This window comes from Xiphias gladius, chromosome 19 (assembly GCF_016859285.1).
Source record: "Xiphias gladius isolate SHS-SW01 ecotype Sanya breed wild chromosome 19, ASM1685928v1, whole genome shotgun sequence".
NCBI lineage: Eukaryota > Metazoa > Chordata > Actinopteri > Istiophoriformes > Xiphiidae > Xiphias > Xiphias gladius.
In genome coordinates, this window is record NC_053418.1 from 158,450 (window position 1) to 177,098 (window position 18,649).

The 18,649-nt window shown below is 45.0% G+C and overlaps 2 protein-coding genes across 2 annotated transcripts in view; one reads left to right on the plus strand and one right to left on the minus strand.

The window, feature by feature from the left end:
• Positions 1–18,649, plus strand: part of LOC120805114 (docking protein 2-like) — a 21,576-nt gene continuing 2,927 nt past the window's right edge. The window contains exons 1-7 of the mRNA XM_040155005.1: positions 1–812; positions 1,845–1,982; positions 2,715–2,882; positions 7,645–7,753; positions 16,952–17,121; positions 17,427–17,711; positions 18,013–18,120. Of these exons, the coding sequence (XP_040010939.1) occupies positions 753–812; positions 1,845–1,982; positions 2,715–2,882; positions 7,645–7,753; positions 16,952–17,121; positions 17,427–17,711; positions 18,013–18,120 (1,038 nt within the window). The 5' untranslated portion in view covers positions 1–752. The remainder of the gene's footprint in view (positions 813–1,844; positions 1,983–2,714; positions 2,883–7,644; positions 7,754–16,951; positions 17,122–17,426; positions 17,712–18,012; positions 18,121–18,649) is intronic.
• si:ch73-311h14.2 (uncharacterized protein LOC556846 homolog) overlaps positions 15,349–18,649 on the minus strand; it is a 13,299-nt gene continuing 9,998 nt past the window's right edge. The window contains exon 2 of the transcript XR_005709516.1: positions 15,349–15,397. The gene's annotated coding sequence lies outside the window, so the exon portion shown is untranslated. The remainder of the gene's footprint in view (positions 15,398–18,649) is intronic.

Sequence of the window (18,649 nt, forward strand, 5' to 3'; positions counted from 1 at the left end):
AGGAACAGGTGGTGGTGGAGACAAAGCTGAGAAACAAAAAGAGAAGGTAGAGTGACGAGAAGTAACCAGAGAGGAGAAAAGAAGATTCGTATGAATTAGAGTCTGACATGGGCGAAGGAATGACACTGAAAGGGGAGTTTCACAGGGCCGGTTAGTTCTGCATTACACGTTGCAACAGAGTGCGAGGGCAGGAAACAGATGACACACTCAATGTTTGTGCATCACACTGATACCAGAGACAGAGACAGAGGAAAGAAAAGAGATGGTTAACCACAGCACACAGAGAGGAGAGGCTGAAACTCTCCGGGCTGGATAAGTTCAGCAAGTTAACCAAGAAGAAACAAGGAGAAGCTGAAAGGACACAAAAGGTGGAGCGCGGAGGATGACGACGACACAATGCAGAAGTAGAAGATTAAAGATCTTTTTAAACAAAAAAGAAGAACAACGGAGAGATCCAAACGCAACGCAGAGGGGGAAAAAAGGAGTTTAAGAGGAGGAGGAGAGAAGAAGAGGAGTAAAAAGAAGAAGAAAGTTGATGACAAGAAGAGTAGACGAGCAGAGTTAGACTGAGTAGAGGAGGAAGCAGAACGTCAGAGAGAACGGTGAGGGAAGCAAGGAGGAGAGGAAATACAAAAGGGCAAGAGAGGAGAGGAGGCAGACATCGAGAACAGTGGAGCAAATAGGGAAGAGGAGAAAGAAGCGGTGAGAGGCGAGGAAAGGTGGAGAAGAGGAGGGTGACCTGCACATTCGCCATGGAGGAGGACATCAGGAAACAGGGGATGCTCTACCTCCAGCAGCAGAGGTTTGGAAAGGTACAAACACCAACGGTCACAACGACACACAACGCTAACAGCGCAGCTAAAAACAGAGCCAGTGTTAGCACCAGGCAGTTGAGGTATCAGGTACAGTTAGAGGAGCAAGAGTAGCAGTAGTAGTAGCAGTAGTACTAGTAGTAGTAGTAGTAGTAGCAGCAGTAGCAGTAGCAGTAGTAGCAGTAGCAGTAGCAGTAGTAGTAGTAGTAGTTGTACCAGTAGTAGTAGCAGTAGTAGTAGTAGTAGTTGTACCAGTAGTAGTAGCAGTAGTAGCAGTAGCAGTAGCAGTAGCAGTAGCAGCAGCAGCAGTAGCAGTAGTAGCAGTAGCAGTAGTAGCAGTAGCAGCAGCAGCAGTAGCAGTAGCAGTAGTAGTAGCAGCAGTGCCAGTAGCAGTAGTTGTTGTTGTAGTAGTTGGTAGTTATGTTGTTGTTGTTGTAGTAATGCTGCTGTTGTTGCAGTAGCAGTAGTTGTTGTTGTTGTTGTTAGTAGCAGTAGTTGTTAAGCAGCAGCAGCAGCAGCAGTAGTAGTTGTTGCAGTAGCAGTAATGTTGCAGTAGCAGTATTAGTAGCAGTAGCAGTAGCAGCAGCAGTAGTAGTAGTAGCAGTAGTAGTAGCAGTAGTTGTAGTAGTTGTAGCAGTAGCAGTAGTAGTAGTTGTTAGCAGTGTTAGCAGTAGCAGTAGTAGTAGTAGTAGTAGCAGCAGCAGTAGTAGTAGTAGTTGTACCAGTAGTAGTAGCAGTAGCAGTAGCAGCAGCAGTAGTAGTAGCAGTAATAGTAGCAGTAGCAGTAATTTCTTGCCGAAGCCTCGAACTCTGCTCAGTTTACAGACTCTGCTGCTGCTCACAACATTTGATCAGATCAGCCTCCACCTGCGAACCCGGAGTCAGACTTGATTATTGTCGCTTTCCATCCTGCACTGAGATCAGTGTTCGTCACCTGTGTGTTCACATAATGTACCTGCTGACCGAACTGTTATAACCGCAGAGTCTATTCTGCCATTTAGTGTACGTGCCTGTGTGTGTGTTCATGTGTAGAAGTGGAAGCGAGTGTGGAGCGTCCTGTACAGAGAAAGCTCCTGTTCGATCTCCAGACTGGAGTTCTTTGAGTGTAAAGACGCAGGAACTATGGAGAAAAGTGACAAGAGTCTGCGCAAACAGCAGGAACACAAGAAGGTACAGTGGACTCTGCTGGACTCTGCTGGACTCTGCTGGACTCTGCTGGACTCTGCTGGACTCTCCTGTGTTATGCTCTATTTGATTCTAAAGTATCATTCCCTACTTCATTACACTTTACTCCAATGCATGTTACTCTATTCTACTTTATCCTATTCCACTCTACTGCTCTGTATTCGACAGCATCATATTCTACTCTACCTTTTCCTGTTTTCTTATACTATTCTGTCTTGTACGGAACTTCACTGTCTTCTTCTCTACTTGACCTCATCCCGCTCAACGAGATTCTAGCTCAGCTTGTTCTGTTCTATCCATGTTTTTCATTCTGCTTTCCCCCATTTGACTTTTACTGTCATCTGCTCTACTGTATTCTACTGCACAATATTGTGCTCTGTTCTGTTCTACTGTACTTTCTTGCAGTGATGCTCTACTGGATTCTATTTAACCCCGTTCAACTCTACTCTTCTGTACTCTTGCTGCAGAGTACTACGTTGTACTGTGTTCTGCTCTGCGTTCCCTCCTGTTCTCTCTTCTGTTCTACTGTACTCTTCTGGGTTCTGCACTGCTCTGTTCAGTCTCACTCTACTTTACTCTACTCTCCGCTCAGTCCCAATCTATCAGGACAACTACACGTTTGGTTCCACTGATTCTTCACGATTCGCTCGTTTCTCTTCTTCTTTGGCGATAACTTGCATTGTTACTAGGTGACAACATCCTGTGTGCGTCTCCTAGGTGATCCGTCTGGCGGACTGTATCCGGGTGTCTGAGGTGGAGATGGACGGATGTCCCAAAGATACGGGACCCTTCCTGGTGGAGACCACAGAGAAGATCTATGTGTTCGCCGCAGACAGAAACCAGGTGGACGAGTGGACACACAAACTGTGTGAGATCGCCTTCCCTGTAGGTACACACACACACACACACACACACTGTTCTTTCTATATTTGCAAGGACACTCTTTGATCTAAACCATTCCCTTGCCCCTTAAACTAACCTCAGCCATCACAAAATCAACCTAACCCTAAACCTGGTTCTAGCCTAGACCCTGAAACCAAGTCTGAACCCTCAGACGGCCATTTGAAGGTGCGAGGACCAGTCAAAACGTCTTCACCATGCAGAAATGTCCTCACCACGACGTTTTAAAACCTAAATAGGTTGAAGAGGCCTCTCGATGTCACATGACAGATGTAGGGTCACATGGAGAGGTCACGTGTAGGATGTTAGCTGCTTGAATGAAGGTGTGATGCTGGGATGTTGAGTCTTCAGCTTTACAGTCTCTCTGTAGTAACTGAACACAGAGGACACGTGTGCAGGTGTTTAATATCAACAAGATTTCCATTATTTCGCCTGATCATTTTTAATGATTGATGAAGCCAAAACGGGCCCATCCAGGCGTTACTCGGGTAAAAAGCATTAGCTGGTCGACCTACTGAAGCACAGAGCTGCATTTCACGTGACCGACACACACGCATCACATTTTTCATCACGTATCAGCTTCACTTCTGTCCGTGGTGTTTGTCAGGGCCAGACTAAGGGACTCTTACCATGGTTCGCCTGATCTGAGACAAAATCCCTCGAGGCGGCATGAGATTGGCACTTATGGTCTTGAGGACGGGGTCTCTAGTTGGAGCGGTTCAGAGACGCGTATTCAGCTCATCGGCAGCTGTTCCAGACGCCAGCGCGGTCTTCGGACATGCTGGACTTACATGTTGCCTAGGACACCAGATGTGCTTGTACTCGGCTGCTTTGAGACGAGACAAGAGCAGATGAAGTGTAACTGATTAATCCACATTATTTTCTGGCTCCTGTAAATCCATCCTGTGCTCTTCGGTCACACCGACCTCATATCTGGGGAAGAAAGCGTCGCGTTTCCTACCGGCCCCACAGTGACCTCCCGTGATTTTCTTCCAACATCACAATACTTTACACAACATTTCTTTCAGGTAAATGATGCCGTTAATGAACAAATCCAGAGGATCTACTCAGAACATTTCAATTGAATTAATCTGTGCGAGCAATGGACTGTTTCTTTTAGGTTACGCGCAGGTATATTTGCTGTTATGGTTAAACTGTTTAAAAGGGCAACAATTAAAAAGGCAAAATAAAACCAATCCATAATCTATGAATGGCAATGAAGTGGTTTGTGCCATCAGGTAAAGTGAACCACCCGCCTCCGTACGTTCTCTGTATTTATCTCTGGACAACAACTTGTGGAAGGGTCAACTAACGAACAGTTTCATTTATTAAAGGGGAGAGTTTGACGTCACACTGTTTCAATGTGCCGACAACTGTGGGAACTTCATTTCCCGTGTGTTCTCCCCAGTCACTGCGATTGTTCCAGAGGGGTGCGTTCAGGTTGACTCTGGAACGTTTAAGCTGGTCGGCCATGTTTGTTTACACTATCAGTGGGTTTTTTTTCTTTGTCGATTTCTCTGGTGTCAGAGACTGAACAGAGAACTGGAATAAGAGGTTTCATAAGGGATTTGTTCGGCAGTAGACCTTCATGGATCCGGATATTTCACCAACGTGGTACCGGATCCTAAATGGACCAGGACGATACAGGATCTTTTTTTTAATACTACAGTATCTTAACCTCGTTATCTGTGCTGTTCCTCATCCTCGTATTTCTTGTTTGCTGCTTCTGTCCATAACATTAACTCAGCATTAAGGCTGGAGTACTTCCAAGGGAAGTGTTGGCCATATTTGGCATTCTGGGGGGCGTGTCTGTGTGTAAATGAACCTGTAGGAGCAGGTGACATTTGTCATTGGTCATCGCGTGAAGCGCGGGTATACCGCTTTTCTTGTTCGCACAGTTCCCACACAAACATCTGGAACCCGCTCTACTCATGTTTCGAGAAATGAGGCCGCTGGCCTGAGATCAGTGGAGTTTGTGCAGCCTCAACAACAGCCTGGGACAAATAGTGTCCTGTGGTGCGAGCAGCACAGCAGCTCAGGAGTTTTCTTCGGTCTTGTAGTCTGCACGAGGCTTCAGCAGCGATGCAGAAATGCTGCGCAGAGCGGCGGCCGGTTAACAGCCCAGATGTCCTGATTTTTGGAAGCGATTTTTAATTTTAACACCCAGCAGGACACACTTCTTGAGTTTTGTGTTTGTGTGTGTGAAGGGGGAGATGGTTGTGGTTCGTTTTTGTTTTTAACTGTGTTGTTTGGATCTTGCTGAGTTTCTGTTGGTGAACAGTTTTTTTGTTGTTTTTGTAGGAGGGAAGACATTAAAAGTCACCGGTAGAACTGACGCTGATTGATCTTTCTGAAACAAATTGAACTGAAACCAGATACTCAGAGTCCAAAGTAACGTCTTCAAATGTCTTGTTTTGTCCCACCAACACTCCCAGACCCAAAGATAATCAGTTGTTATCTTGCCATTTTTCAGAGTAATTCAAAGTGCATTACAAATCTAAACAAACTCACGATATATACCTGTAAAGGACAACTTCAGATATAGATTTACAACAGCGCTAATCATCAATGTCCTGGGACAGAGTCTTTCTGCTGCCTGATCCATCCTGACCGTCCTCTGCAGAGACGTCCACGCATCCAGCACTAACTGGGTCCCAGAGGGACGTCTGCTCATAAACCGTCCACCTCCATGAGGAGGACAGTTCCTCTGTGGGGCTGAAGGACGGAGAGACAGGTGGAGGGAGAAGCGACTCCGCCCTGGGACGGGCTGTAAACCAGCCTGTGACTGGGAGGGAATGCCTTAAAAACCACATCGTCCCAGACGGTTTAGAAACTGTTCTGGATTCAGCCTCACCTGCCCCCTTTCCTCACCTGGATGAAAACGGGCCTCAGCGCATTTATGCGTCTTTACTTTTTATATGTAGATGTTTATATGTAGATGCAGCAGAATGTAATAAATTCAGCTTTTACAACAGTGAGTCGAAGTGTAAAATGGGCCGTAAATACACAGAGGTTTGGTGGTTTGGCTTGGTCCTGACTGTGTGAAGAGTTTTGAAAAAGCGAACTCATTGTTGAGAAATGATTGTTAGTAATTGTAAAAGACGCTGCGAAGCTCTAAACGGTGTGAACACACATATCCAACGACACCAGACTGAAGAGGAAACTGAGAAACTGAACCGGCTGTTTCATAATTTTGTGTCGACTTGTTTGTGTCCTTGGTGCTTAAATGAGTTAAGACACGGCATCGATCCAACGTTTGATGTCTTACTTGTACAGATAAGAGTCAGATGACTCTGGTTAATCATTAGGTAAGAGCTTTAAAAGCGTTTCACACGGACACAATACTGAATAAAAGCACTAAAAACACATTTAACAGGTTACATATAAATGTAAAATCAACTTAAATATGATAAAACGTGACTAAAATGTAAATGTAAGAGTTCCAGGACAAAGCAGGCTACAAGCAGAACTGTTCCCTCTGTTGTTTTGATGTCAGATATTGTTGGTGTGGTTATAAATAGCAGGATGATGACAGACACCTGACAGTCCTGAGTCACAGCTCTTTATGTCTCTGTATGACAGGAAATACACATCTTATACGACAACAGCCAATAAAACAGCAACTGCCGTCGGCCTCATCATCAGATATAAAGTCCGCCCGATGCACAGTTCGAGAACAATCACAGGCACTACAGATTAAAGACAGGCTTTTATTTTGAAGATGGAAGAAAGATCTGAAATCTGTCCGGTATTTACAGTGGTTTAAGGTGGAAGTCGATGACATAACGGTCTCTCTTTCAGTGAAATGTAGCAGGTGAACTCACCTGTAACCTGCCGCTGTTGGTTTAAAACGTTAGTATTTTGTTCATGCTTGCCGAGTGTCCTCGCACTGACATCCTCTTTTATAGAAAGCACTGACACACTACGGAAATACCAAGAAAAAACAATCGTTTCCAAATGCAGATCCGTTGAGCTGTAAAACACGACTAAACTGCATCGCCGGTTCTAATGCAGGCCTAGAAATGTGCCCCGTTACTTCCTTCACCAAAAAAAGAAATAGTCAAAAATAGACACAGGCAGATGGAGAATTTCAACTTCCACATGAATATGGTCAAAACCAGAATAAGTCATAACAGGGACTAGTTTTCATGGAAAGTTTCTAACCAGACAGATTATGTTGATTATCAATCAAATGAATGATGAACTTTGTCTCAATTACAAAGATTGGTAGTTACCAAGGCAGGTCTTATGAAGTTTGGGCTTTTTTTTCAGAATTAATTTTATTAATACTTTGTCCCACTCCCCAACATTTTTTTTTGGATTAGCTACCATCTGTGCCCAGATTTGTTCTGTTCTGTTTGTCTCCTGTTCTTCATCGATTTACATTAGTACTTTGTCTTGTGTTTCATCAACTAAAAGTTTCAATGCTAATCGATTAACCGCTCTGCATAAAATTAATCGGCAAATATTGTGATAATTAACGAATCGTCTGAGTCGCTTTTCAAGCAGAAACTCTGTCTTCAGTGAGCAGGTTTTCAGGTTTTCTCTCGAATCTCTCTGGACGTTGGTCGGAAAGCAGAAAGACATCTGAAGACGTCGCCTTGGAATTTCACATTTTGCTCTATTTTCTAACATTTTATTGCCATAAAGGATTAATCGGTTGATTGTGAGAGAATAATCAGCAGGTTAATCAGTGGTGCAGTTTGTGTTTACTTGTGTGAGACTGATAAATCCTGGCTGTGTGCAGATGAGTTGGATGGAGCACGGCGGGAAGCGAGGCAGCCTGCAGAGAGGAAACAGGGTGGATGAAGATGAAGGAATGGAGGACAACTCACTGTACAGTGGCAGAGAGACAGGTACACCTGTTCGCCTGTCTACATGTCTTATCTGTCTGTCTACCTGTGTGAATGCTAGACGATCACCTGTTTCCAGTGCTGGTCAGGTGGATCGGTGAATGCTTGACTGTTCAAATCCCGTCTACTACACGTGACTTACAGTGTTGGTTTCTTTTAATCATGAGCACCATCTCTCTTAAGTCCCATTGAGACAGTGAGAAGATCCCGGGGGATGGGGGGTGAAACCTTCACTGTGCTCCCCGGTAATTTAACTCGTGGTTTTGGCCGACATGTTAACCCTGGCCCAAGGCCATGGTTCTCTGCTAGACAACGGTGGATTGCCCCCTTCCGTCTGGGACTGAGTTTCTGCACCAAGTGAAGGGGTTTAAGTATCTCGGGGTCTTGTTCGCGGGGGGGGGGTGGATAGAGTGGGAGATGAGTGTTGTACTTGACCATTGTGGTCAAGAGGGAGCTGAGCCGAAAGGCCAAGCTTCTGATTTACCAGTCGATCTACGCACATCAAACTGGTAAGAGACCTGCCGGTAGATCCCCAAACACTACAGTACATATCTCATCTGGCCTGGGAACGCCTCGGGATCCTCCGGGAGGAGCTGGAAAATGTTGCTGGGGAGAGGGACGTCAGGACTAACCCGCTTCACCTGCTGCCAGCACGACCTGAGGATGGATAAGCGGTAGAAAATGGTTGCTTAATGGAAACACAAAAGCCTATACTGTGAAATTAGAGTCAAAAATGGTTCTTCTTCTGAGTCCTAACTGAGTCAGATCTGAACACAGACATGAAACACGTGTTGATATGATTCATGTCCCTCCAGAATAAAGCTCCAGAAATCCACTTAGAGACCACAGGGAAAAGAGGCTGCAGAACTTCATTCAGAATCTTCCTGTTTTTAAGTTTCCTTCAGTAGCACAGTGACCCAGTGGCAGTTGTCTGAACGTCCACGGCTACACTGCAACAGGAGCTGATCACAGTTGGTTCAGCAGCTTTTAATGGGACGGTTTGACTGAATGTGAATTATGGGCTAGAAGAACAGGCTTAAAAGACAATAGCAGTAGCTCCTTGTAGCTGACATGTCATAAATTTTAACATATTAACTGTTATCGTCCCTAAAACCAGCCTATAGATGCACTACCACCACCATCTGGACCGCACATGCTGGACTGGTCTGGCGCATTCATCAAAATCATCATCATAAGTATCCTTCAGTCTCTGAAGACCATGGAAATCCATGGTCCTTGGACTGACGCCTCCTCAAGTTGCTGCACAGCATTTGGAGTGGCTGTAGAGTCTAACACGAGAGTCTACTGCAGATGCACATAGTAGTTGTGGGGATCGGTATGTTACCTACAGGCTCCCTTTGCCCCTGAGTCCTGTATAAGCTTCTTCTTGTAGGTTTGAATGCCACAGTGCAGTGCTTCCTGCACCACCTCCACCCAGGTACCTGTGGGTACGTAGATGAGTTGTCGATCTCAGCATCAAGTGGGCTCTACCATCACTGCCAACCGCTCAAGTATGTGAATTGGCTTTATACTCCCTGCTGGTAATCGTGGTAATGGATAGTGGTACTTCCACTCCCTTTGCCATCACTTCCGTCTCCTTCAGGCTGATGGTTGATGGCGTTTGAGAGGCGATCCGTGAGCCCCTGATGTCGTCCCTTTGTTGGCCAAACCAGAGCAGCATCGTCAGCAAAACAGCAGGTCTCATCTCTCACCCCAACCAAGGTCACGAGAAACCCGGGTGTCACGTTTGATGACCACCTGTCCTTCTCTGACCATATTGCTTCTGTCTCCCGGCCATGCCACTTTGCTCTATACAACATAAGAAGTCTTACCTGACTCACGACGCCACCCAACTCTAGTATTTCCTGTGCACTGTCGGTGCAGATTTTACCTGGTCTACTTGCACTTTGGGTTTGGTGAACTGTGACGCACTGACCTTCTGTTTGCCATCACATGAACATGCAATTAAGTGCTCAAGACTGTAAGTGTGGGTGACCGGTCGGACCCTGGTTCCGGGTGAAACCTCCACCACGAACACAAAAGAACATCTCAATCAAGTTTGTCCGCCTGTAAAAAAACAAGCCCGTGGGTCGTCTGTGCAGCAGCGAATTATGACCCATAGGGGAGTTTTATTGTTAGGCGACTTCTGCTGGCCGGAGTGATTGCAACAGGAGCAAAGGAAGAAGTCAGGTGACGTAGTATAAAGTCCTTGTTGGATGGGTCCAAAAAACACAGGATTTTCTTTCAGGCAACCGCTGTTGGTTTCTTGTGTGGAACCAATAGTCAGCATTGTTTCTTTGAACCATGACCGTTCGACAACCTTAACTGTCTACTAGAAATTACATTCATAGATCACAAAACTGTTTTCCTAGTTATGTTGTGGTAATCGAGTTGCCAGTAGGACATACAAAGATGAGGACTACAATACCAGAGACCAGGTCCACATCCAGAGTCCCGTCTGTGGTTCAGACAACGACAGCTCTGTGGTTCAGGTTCAGGAAAGATGGAGGTTCTGCTTCGGTTTCGTCTGAAGTTTTTTCTGTATTAAACCAGACCAGGATCTTTCCCGAGCCTGAACCACGAGCTGTGAGAGTCTAACCAGAACGTAAACCAGTTTCGTGACGCTGGAGTCTCTACAGGTGGATGTCGCGCTGCAGGATCAAACATTCTGGTGGAAAACAAACTCGTTGTCTGTGAAGATTCGACTGATTCGTTCAGTATCAACGTGTTTGTGACTTAAATATGTAAAAGAACAACATTTCCTCGTCATGTTCATAGAAAACCTGATCTGGTCCCAGTTACGTTTCCTACAGGACATGTTGCTGTTGCAGTTTAGTTGTATAAAAACATTTTTCTACGAGATGGGGTTGCCCAGTTGCAGCTTTGTGGCAGAGTGAGGCAGAGAAAGTGGATCTTTAACTCACAGTATCCTGGCTACAGTTTACCAGGAGTCACAGTGGAAACTCTGCAGTCAGCAGGAAGAAGCCTCCTTGGTCCAAAGCTGAGCTTTTGGATGTCATTTGACATTAAAGAGTCTTTTTTTGTGGACCAGTTTTTAAAAAGCCACGTCAAATCTACCTGGATTCAACAGGGGCTGAATATTTTTAGCTAAACACTTGTAATAGTTGAGAAGAGACTGACAAACAATGTCGTCCTGCCGATAGCAGTGTCAGATCAGAAGAAACTAAGGTGTAAGAGTTGTTCAGTTTGAATGACTTGTTAAATAGTTTTTCCTTCAGTTTTTAGAACGGTGTAAGATGACGTCTCTTCATCTAACTCATCAGCTGCAGAACATCTGGATCAGTCTGTTAATTAACATCTTAAAACTCTCTTCAGTAACAACTGTTTCTGCAGACTGGATAAGCAACCAGAGAGATTTTGGCCAAAGATAAAAATCTCCAAACGCTGCTGTGAAACAAAGTTGTGAGATGTTTTGAAAAGTTTTAACCATCAGTCCAAACCCTTCCTGCTGTGCTACCGTGTTCGTGCAGCAGTTTTCAGTTCGACCTTCAGTCAGAACTTCCTCTCGCACCCTCAACCAAACCTCACTTCCTCTCTCTCGCTCTTTTCCCATCGCAGCTAAATTTAGCAGCCTGTGGCCAAATTGATGCACTCATCTACTGCAACAGACACACACACACACACACACACACACAGAAACAGATGAGGAAACTGAAAACCAACACTTCAGTGTTGTGGTACTTGTACTTTATTGTGCTTGTACTTTTTTCAATTTTGGAGACTCAAGACTTTTTCTCCACTACGTTTATCTGGAGTCACTGGATACTGTGGATCAAACCTCTAAACTTACGTTACGTTATTAACGAACAAAAACAATACACACGCCATTTTCAACACATAAACTGGTATCGTTAAAAGAAGAATGTGCGCTGAGAATGTGTCACCTCAAACTGACTTCCGACCAGCGTAGCGACAGCTGCTCTGGTTCTGTTGGAGAACGTCACTGATGCAGTCAGTAAAACTGCTCTTCCTTTTCTTTCTCCTTCTTCTGAACTGGGTTCAAATATCGATATGCAAACAGATGTTTAAGGGCCTTTCCACGTCAATTTTTTGTCTGTGTCATTGCTGGAGGTGAAATGAGCCTCGTGCACACGCGTCCATTTCCACAATGATTGAGTTTTATAACACAGAAGCAGGCGCACGCACAGCTTTACAAGTGTGATGAAAACAATGTGTCTGCCTACTTCTGTCTTTGAGCGCACAGAGTAGTAGTCGTGAATCGACGGAGCCTTAAGCGTCTGCCGTAACGCTCCTCAGAGACCCTGATAACGTCGCACAGCAGCTGCAGGTTGGTCGCCTGCCGATCTCCCGTTCCACCACGTCTCTGCTGCCCTGAGAGCTGCTGACTGTGGAGGCCGCTGGAGCATCCGAGCTCACGTCTTGTTGGTGCAAGCGGCTTGAGGTGACGCGTGCTCCGTGGCGTTATTCTGCACGTGGTCTGTGGCTGTGGCATTTAGACCGGGATCAGCTCAGGCCTACTGTTGGCTGAGAAAATATTCCCCACTTCATTACACCGGCAGCACAGGCGCGTTGACACAAGGCAGGACGGGTCCGTGGACTCTCAGAAAAGCTGAGATTCATGGCAACAGGCGACTTTTTCCTGACTTCAGTCACTGGAGTCACTACGGGTGGACGTTGTGCCGCAGGAAAACATATGAAATATGATTTGTGTGAACATTTTACTGACACGTTCCATGTCAACGTATTTATGACTTGACAGATATGTGAGTTGACATTTCCGCATTACGTTAACAGAAAACATGATCTGGTCCCAGTTCCGTTTCCTACAAATGCCTTTACCTGGCCCACAGCCGGGTCTCCAGACTGACGGGGAGGCATCGTCACTGTGTGGCTCCTTAACGCAGACCTCGTGCTCCCGTGGTTACATAATTATATACACGACTAACTACAAGCTCCCTTCCTGAAGCGTTTGCAATCGGCAGATGGAGTCATCAGTTTAGCTCTTGATTTCATGTTAGAATCACAGCTCAAGAAATCCTGTTGTGGGTCCGTTTGCTTTCACACCATAAACAGACCGCCAGAGTCCACACGGAAGCAGACTGAGACCCGGTCTCAAACCAAACAGGTCAGAGGGGAAAGCTGCTTGAGTCCAACTCTCCTGGACACCGGACACTTCTGAAAGTGGACCTCTAGTACTTGAACCCTCGGGTCCACAAAATATCACGAGAACGGCGAATTCAGAAAAACTAGACCCACCGACAGTCATTCCGCAGTCACCGAGATCCTTTTCCTCCGACGTTGGGATTAACAACAGATGATCCTCTTCACCGATTCTGCTGCTTTCATGCAACGAGTCGCTGCCACGAGATATCAATATTAACACGCAGCTGTCTCTGGTTGTGTACGGACAGACGTGGAACCTGCTGAAGCGTAATTACCCAGGAACATGTTCATGTCTAGGGTGAGGCTGTGATGTTTAACCTCAGCACAACGCTCGGGCTGGCTCTTACTGAAGAGATGAAACCTCAGCAGAGGCTGTTTGATGTAGCTGCACTGTGGGTCTGACGAAGTTTCAGAGGTTTCCAACAGATGATCAGGCTGAAGAACAGGTGCTAAGTACTGGATTTAAGAGACACACTGTCCTTTATCAGAGGTGGAAGAAGAGATCGGAAAGTTAAGAGTCAAGTTTTACTTCAGTCAAATGACAAATGTGTAAATCAGCAAACCCTAGTGAAAGTATGAAAAGTAAAAGTAGTCATTATGAGGTAGAATGACTACTTTGGTGGTGTTGCATGGTACATACATATACAGTATGTTACGGCATTATTATCACCGAAGCATTCATGTGTAAGGAGCCTTTTACCGTTGCAGGTCGAGGCAGAGCAACTTTTAACGACGCTCTAAGGTGTCGGGCAGTTTTAAAGCCAGTCCTACAGTCGTTAGACTGGCTTTTACTTTCAAATCCATTGTTCCAACAGTTGACACTGTGTCGAAAAGTTGGAATCTGATTTTTTTTCAAGGACTCGGTTACAGGCTAAAATGACTTGATCAGGAGATTTTGTGCAGTGAACAATATTTTTCAATTTTTGAGGCAGATCGTGTGTTTTTATGCAAAGACGGCAGTAAGTATATAAAGTAGCATAAAATGGGAGTACCTCGGAGTTGTACTTGAGCACAGAACGTCACTGCTGTCTTTTAGTTTCTGTTCTTCTCTATTTTCAGGAACTCAGAACAAACAAACAAACAACTTTAAATCAACATTAAACATCTGAAGGGTTTTGGAGCTGAAAAACCTTGTAACTGCAGGTTTTCACCGTAGATACGTGTCAACCTTTTTTGAGTAACAGAGGATTTTTCCACTGTGGTTTTGGTAGTTTTATTCACGTTATGTATTTGTACACATCCTCTGAGGGTGTGTTGGTGTGTGTTGTGTAGTGGAAACTTGTATGTGTGTGTGTGTTTGTGGTGCAGGGTGTTGAAGCGCTGAAGTGACCGGTGGCTGCAGGGCAACGTCAGCTTTTATCTCATGGGGCAGACTTCCTGCTTCTCAACAGGAAGTTGCACTAAACAGCAGCGGTGGAAGAAATACTCAGATCATTTACTCAGTTACAAGTAGTAATCCTCCATTACAAGGAAGAGTCTCGTAGTCACAATTTAAATTCAGTAAAAGGTGAAATTAGTAAATTACACTCAAAGTATCAAAAGTGAAAGTGCTCAATATTTAGAAAAATGGTCAGTGTGAGTGGTGCATTATTAAATTGTTAAATTTGATGATGATGATGATTATTATTAGATCATTTTAATATATTAATATCCTAGTTGGTTGCAGTAAAACAAATTCTGACTACTTTATACAGAGCTGGGTAGTTAACCCTTTAACAAAGCTTCACCTTTTATTAAAACTGATCAAATGTTTTGTTTGTAAAATCTTAATCTTCAAAACAAGCAGTGACTCCAGCGGTCAGGTAAATGCGGTGTAGTAAAAAGTTCAACTTTTCCCTCTGTAATGTAGCAGAGGAAAACGATAAACTAGATAAAGGTATTAATACTTAATTTTTCCAGTGTGCCATAATTTTTGCTTTTGTTTAGCAGCTTTCGATCCGTCCTCACCCCACATGCAGGGTGTCGCTCGTTCATCACGAACTCAGCTAAAAGTCTGACTTTTCATTTTGTCCGTTTAACAAAGGCACCGAAAGTACAAGAAACACGACGCGGGCGCCTGGAAAAATGTACAAATCTTCAGTGACGCTCAAAATATTCTTAGAGAAGAACAAACCAACAGTAATAAAATGAACGAATGAAACTACAATAAGTCGATTTACGTGTAAATATGTTGTAACACGAGTAGAATACGAGCCCTCGTCCTCCTCCAGTTATCAGAAACAACAACAATTCTTACGCTAACGTGTTGGACAGTGGATAAACATTTCAACAGGCTTTGTCCTAATTACTCCCCCGCTTACTTTGCTTCTGCCGGTTGTTGTTTGACTTTCTCCACCCCATCGGGAACGTGTCGGTTCTTTCCCCATTGATGCACGAGGACGAGCCGCCACAGTTCACAGGACTGACCCACAGCAAACCCACAAACTGTCTCAGATGCAGGCGCGATACACTCTCTCTCCGTCTTTCTCCTCATATTCTGCTGGTTGGACTCCAGCCGCAGCTCTGATTGGGAGTTTATATTTAGTTGGTGTTGCCGATGAGGTCGTGAGGTAAACCAGAACTCTGTGCTTTGCGTCTGTTCTTTATAAAGCTCATCGCTACTACACAGATATAACAAGGTGATGCAGGTGGTTAGTCAGCAGGCTGCAGAACAACTGAAGGGAACTCAGACCCACGGCTGCAGAGGTCAACGGAGTCTGAAGCTCTAGGACTACGCGTCCATGCTCTCTTCGAGGATTTAGCGGTTGTTACGGAGCTGCTGGAGACCCGACAGGTGTCATCACAGTTTTAGGTTCAGTTTCAGTGACAAGAGCCTTCAAATTCATGTGAACACAAATCCAGGTGAAATTATTCATCTATATTTTTCGTTTATCATTTATTTGGCAGTACAAAGGAAATCGAATTATTAATTAACACCTGGTTTACTTTAATTTAATAATTTTTAAATGCAAATTTAGTAATCAATTTATAAGAGCTCACTTTTTTTTTAATCAATCAATTAATTAATAGACTTTGTGTTTAATTGTCATTTATTACTTAGAGACGCATTTCAGATGCCACAGATGTGACGATGTACGAGTTGATGTCTTTAGCTAAACGACAGAGACGCTTACTGGTCATTTTCCATTTTTAGTGCGGATCCGATCGATAACCTGATCAATAAGAGTCAGACAGTCTGTTCTGCACCAGAGAGCTTTGTGACAATACAACGTACTGTATATAAACGGCTCATTAAAACTTCAAAACACAGAGGCAGCACACAGCGATTTAGATAAGAGAGAGATATGAAGAGACCTGGAGGAAAAAGAATTCAAGTGTAAATTAGTCAGAGCTGAGTCTTTTCATAGCAGCGCGATGTAAAGCACCAGACTGTGTTGTAGTAGCGATATGTAGTCAATAGTGACATGTCTTCGTAAAACTGAGGTCGTGATGTGCAGCGCCTGAAGCTGCTACTGTTTCCCCACATCCTCAAACACCTGCAGCGCACACACACACACACACCTGCCCGAGAGAGAGAGAGAGAGTGTGTGTGTGGTTTCCTCCTGAGTGTGGATCGGCTTCAGTTCAGTGTCTAACGACTGAAAACCTGTGAAGCGCTGCAGTCGGAGAACTCAGCGGTCTGGGTCCTTTCTCTCGGCTCCTGCAGTAACCGATCAGAGAACAGGCTCCGGTTGGGTCTACGGTCGTCGCAGGGCAGCCGTGGCCTGAAGCCCGGCTCGCACATTCGGTTCGTTTCATTGGAACCGTTTAGTTGGATTTAACCTCTATCGAGTCAGGTCGACTCACATCTGACCTGAGAACAAGACCGACAGTCGGACAGAAGCTGAAACCAGCAAATGTCAGGCACGATTCATCGATTACCAAATCGTTTATTGGGTTCATTGACTAAATGCTGCAGCTCTAAACACGACACTTTCAGAGATTCAGCATTTGCAAAACGATATTAGGGCTTTTTTATTTACTGTAACCTTTTACCAATGAATCTGCTCAATCTATTAATCTATAATCCGAAGTCCGAGCCGATGCAGTCTGAAACCTGAACAATGTGCGTTTCAGTGCGTGACTTCAGAGTGTGTGTTCGGAGGACGGAGGCGTCTGATCGCTGCAAACTGAAAGGAGACAGAGTCCTGCGAGTGGACAGGGACACTCTTCACCTGCTGGACAAGACAGGAGACGTCGTGTACACCTGGCCCTACAGATTCCTGCGCCGCTTTGGACGAGACAAGGTGACACACACACAGAAAACCAAACACTTCAGCGTACTTATACTTTATCGTGCTCGTACTTTTGTCCATTTTGGAGACTCGAGACTTGTTGGTTGTCAATGGTTACTGTGGATCAAACCTTGACACTTCCTGTATCCGTCGTTCCAAATTAAAAGCCCTCTGACTTCATAACATCGCAGCAGAAACGGGCTTCTTGACGTCCCTGCAGAACCCTGCGAGGACCCTCAGAGACTCTAGAGTGAGAATAAAGTCAGGATTTTAAGACTGAAGTCTGGTTTAATCCCGATCCTGTTTCCTGTCTCCAGTTCACCTTCTCCTTCGAGGCAGGCCGCAGGTGTGAGTCCGGCGAGGGGAGTTTCGAGTTCGAAACCAAACAGGGGAACATCCTGTTTCAGGCCGTGGAAGCGGCCATCAACCTGCAGAGGATCTCCCTCCCCCACAGACAGACCTCCGCGGGGGGCCAGCTGAGTCCAGAGACCCCCCAGAACACGAACCTGCCCTCCCTGCCCTTCAACATACCGCAGGCCCAGAGCAGGACACCACCGCCGCCTCAGTCCCGCAGCCATATCCCACAACCCCCTGCTGCTCAGGTCAGCTGACATTACAGGTCCTCTGTGTTTGGCGTCAAAATAAAGGCAGCACAATCAGAATACAGTCAGTAATCTCAGAATAAAGTTTGGATTATTAAAATAAGGTCAGAATTAAAGTCAGGATTGCCAGAATGAATGATTTAAAAATAAAATTAAGATTCCTAGATGTTCCATTGGTTCATTTCCTCGCAACTGTGGGCTCTTAGACTGCGATGTTGTGGATCAGAGAAGCAGAAATCTGCTTCTCAGCTGGTGGAGTTTTTCCTCCAGATTAAAACGGTCTGACGTTTTCCCTCTGCAGGCGGACGACAGTGTGTACAGCATGGTAACCGAACATCCAAGTCTTCAGATGAGTCATCACAAAGACAAAGAGAGCTCCACTCCTTCACAACAACAGCGCCCCCAGCTGGTAGGACACAGACTGTCTATAAACACAAAGAGCTACATACTTCATAGGTTCCCAGTCTTCTTTGGATTGGACCCCAGTTGTGGTTCTGAATAGTCTGAAGAGTCCTACTGTGTTGGTTCATTTGAACTCACCAAGTCCAACAGGGAGAAGAAGAGGGCTGTGTGATCTGTCAGGTTTAGCCTGGACCAGAACTCTGTTTTCATGCAAACCAAGGCATGAAATCCAGCAACTGAAACTGATTTATTTCATTTACTAGGATCCTCATGAACTTCATGAGAACAGAGGCTCTTCCTCTTCCTGGGTCCGATCGCACATTAATAGACGACGTAAATTCAGTTTCTAACAAACCAAAGCATCACCTCACCGTTTATAAAACCAAACAGGCTCAGCTGACAAAGACTGAAATACCAACAAACATGAATATTTAAGTAACTTTACAGGTGAGTTGTGTAACATTACTAAAAACCGGACATGTCACTAAAGGACATCTATAAATAAATTCAACATACCATCACTGCAGCAGTTCAGC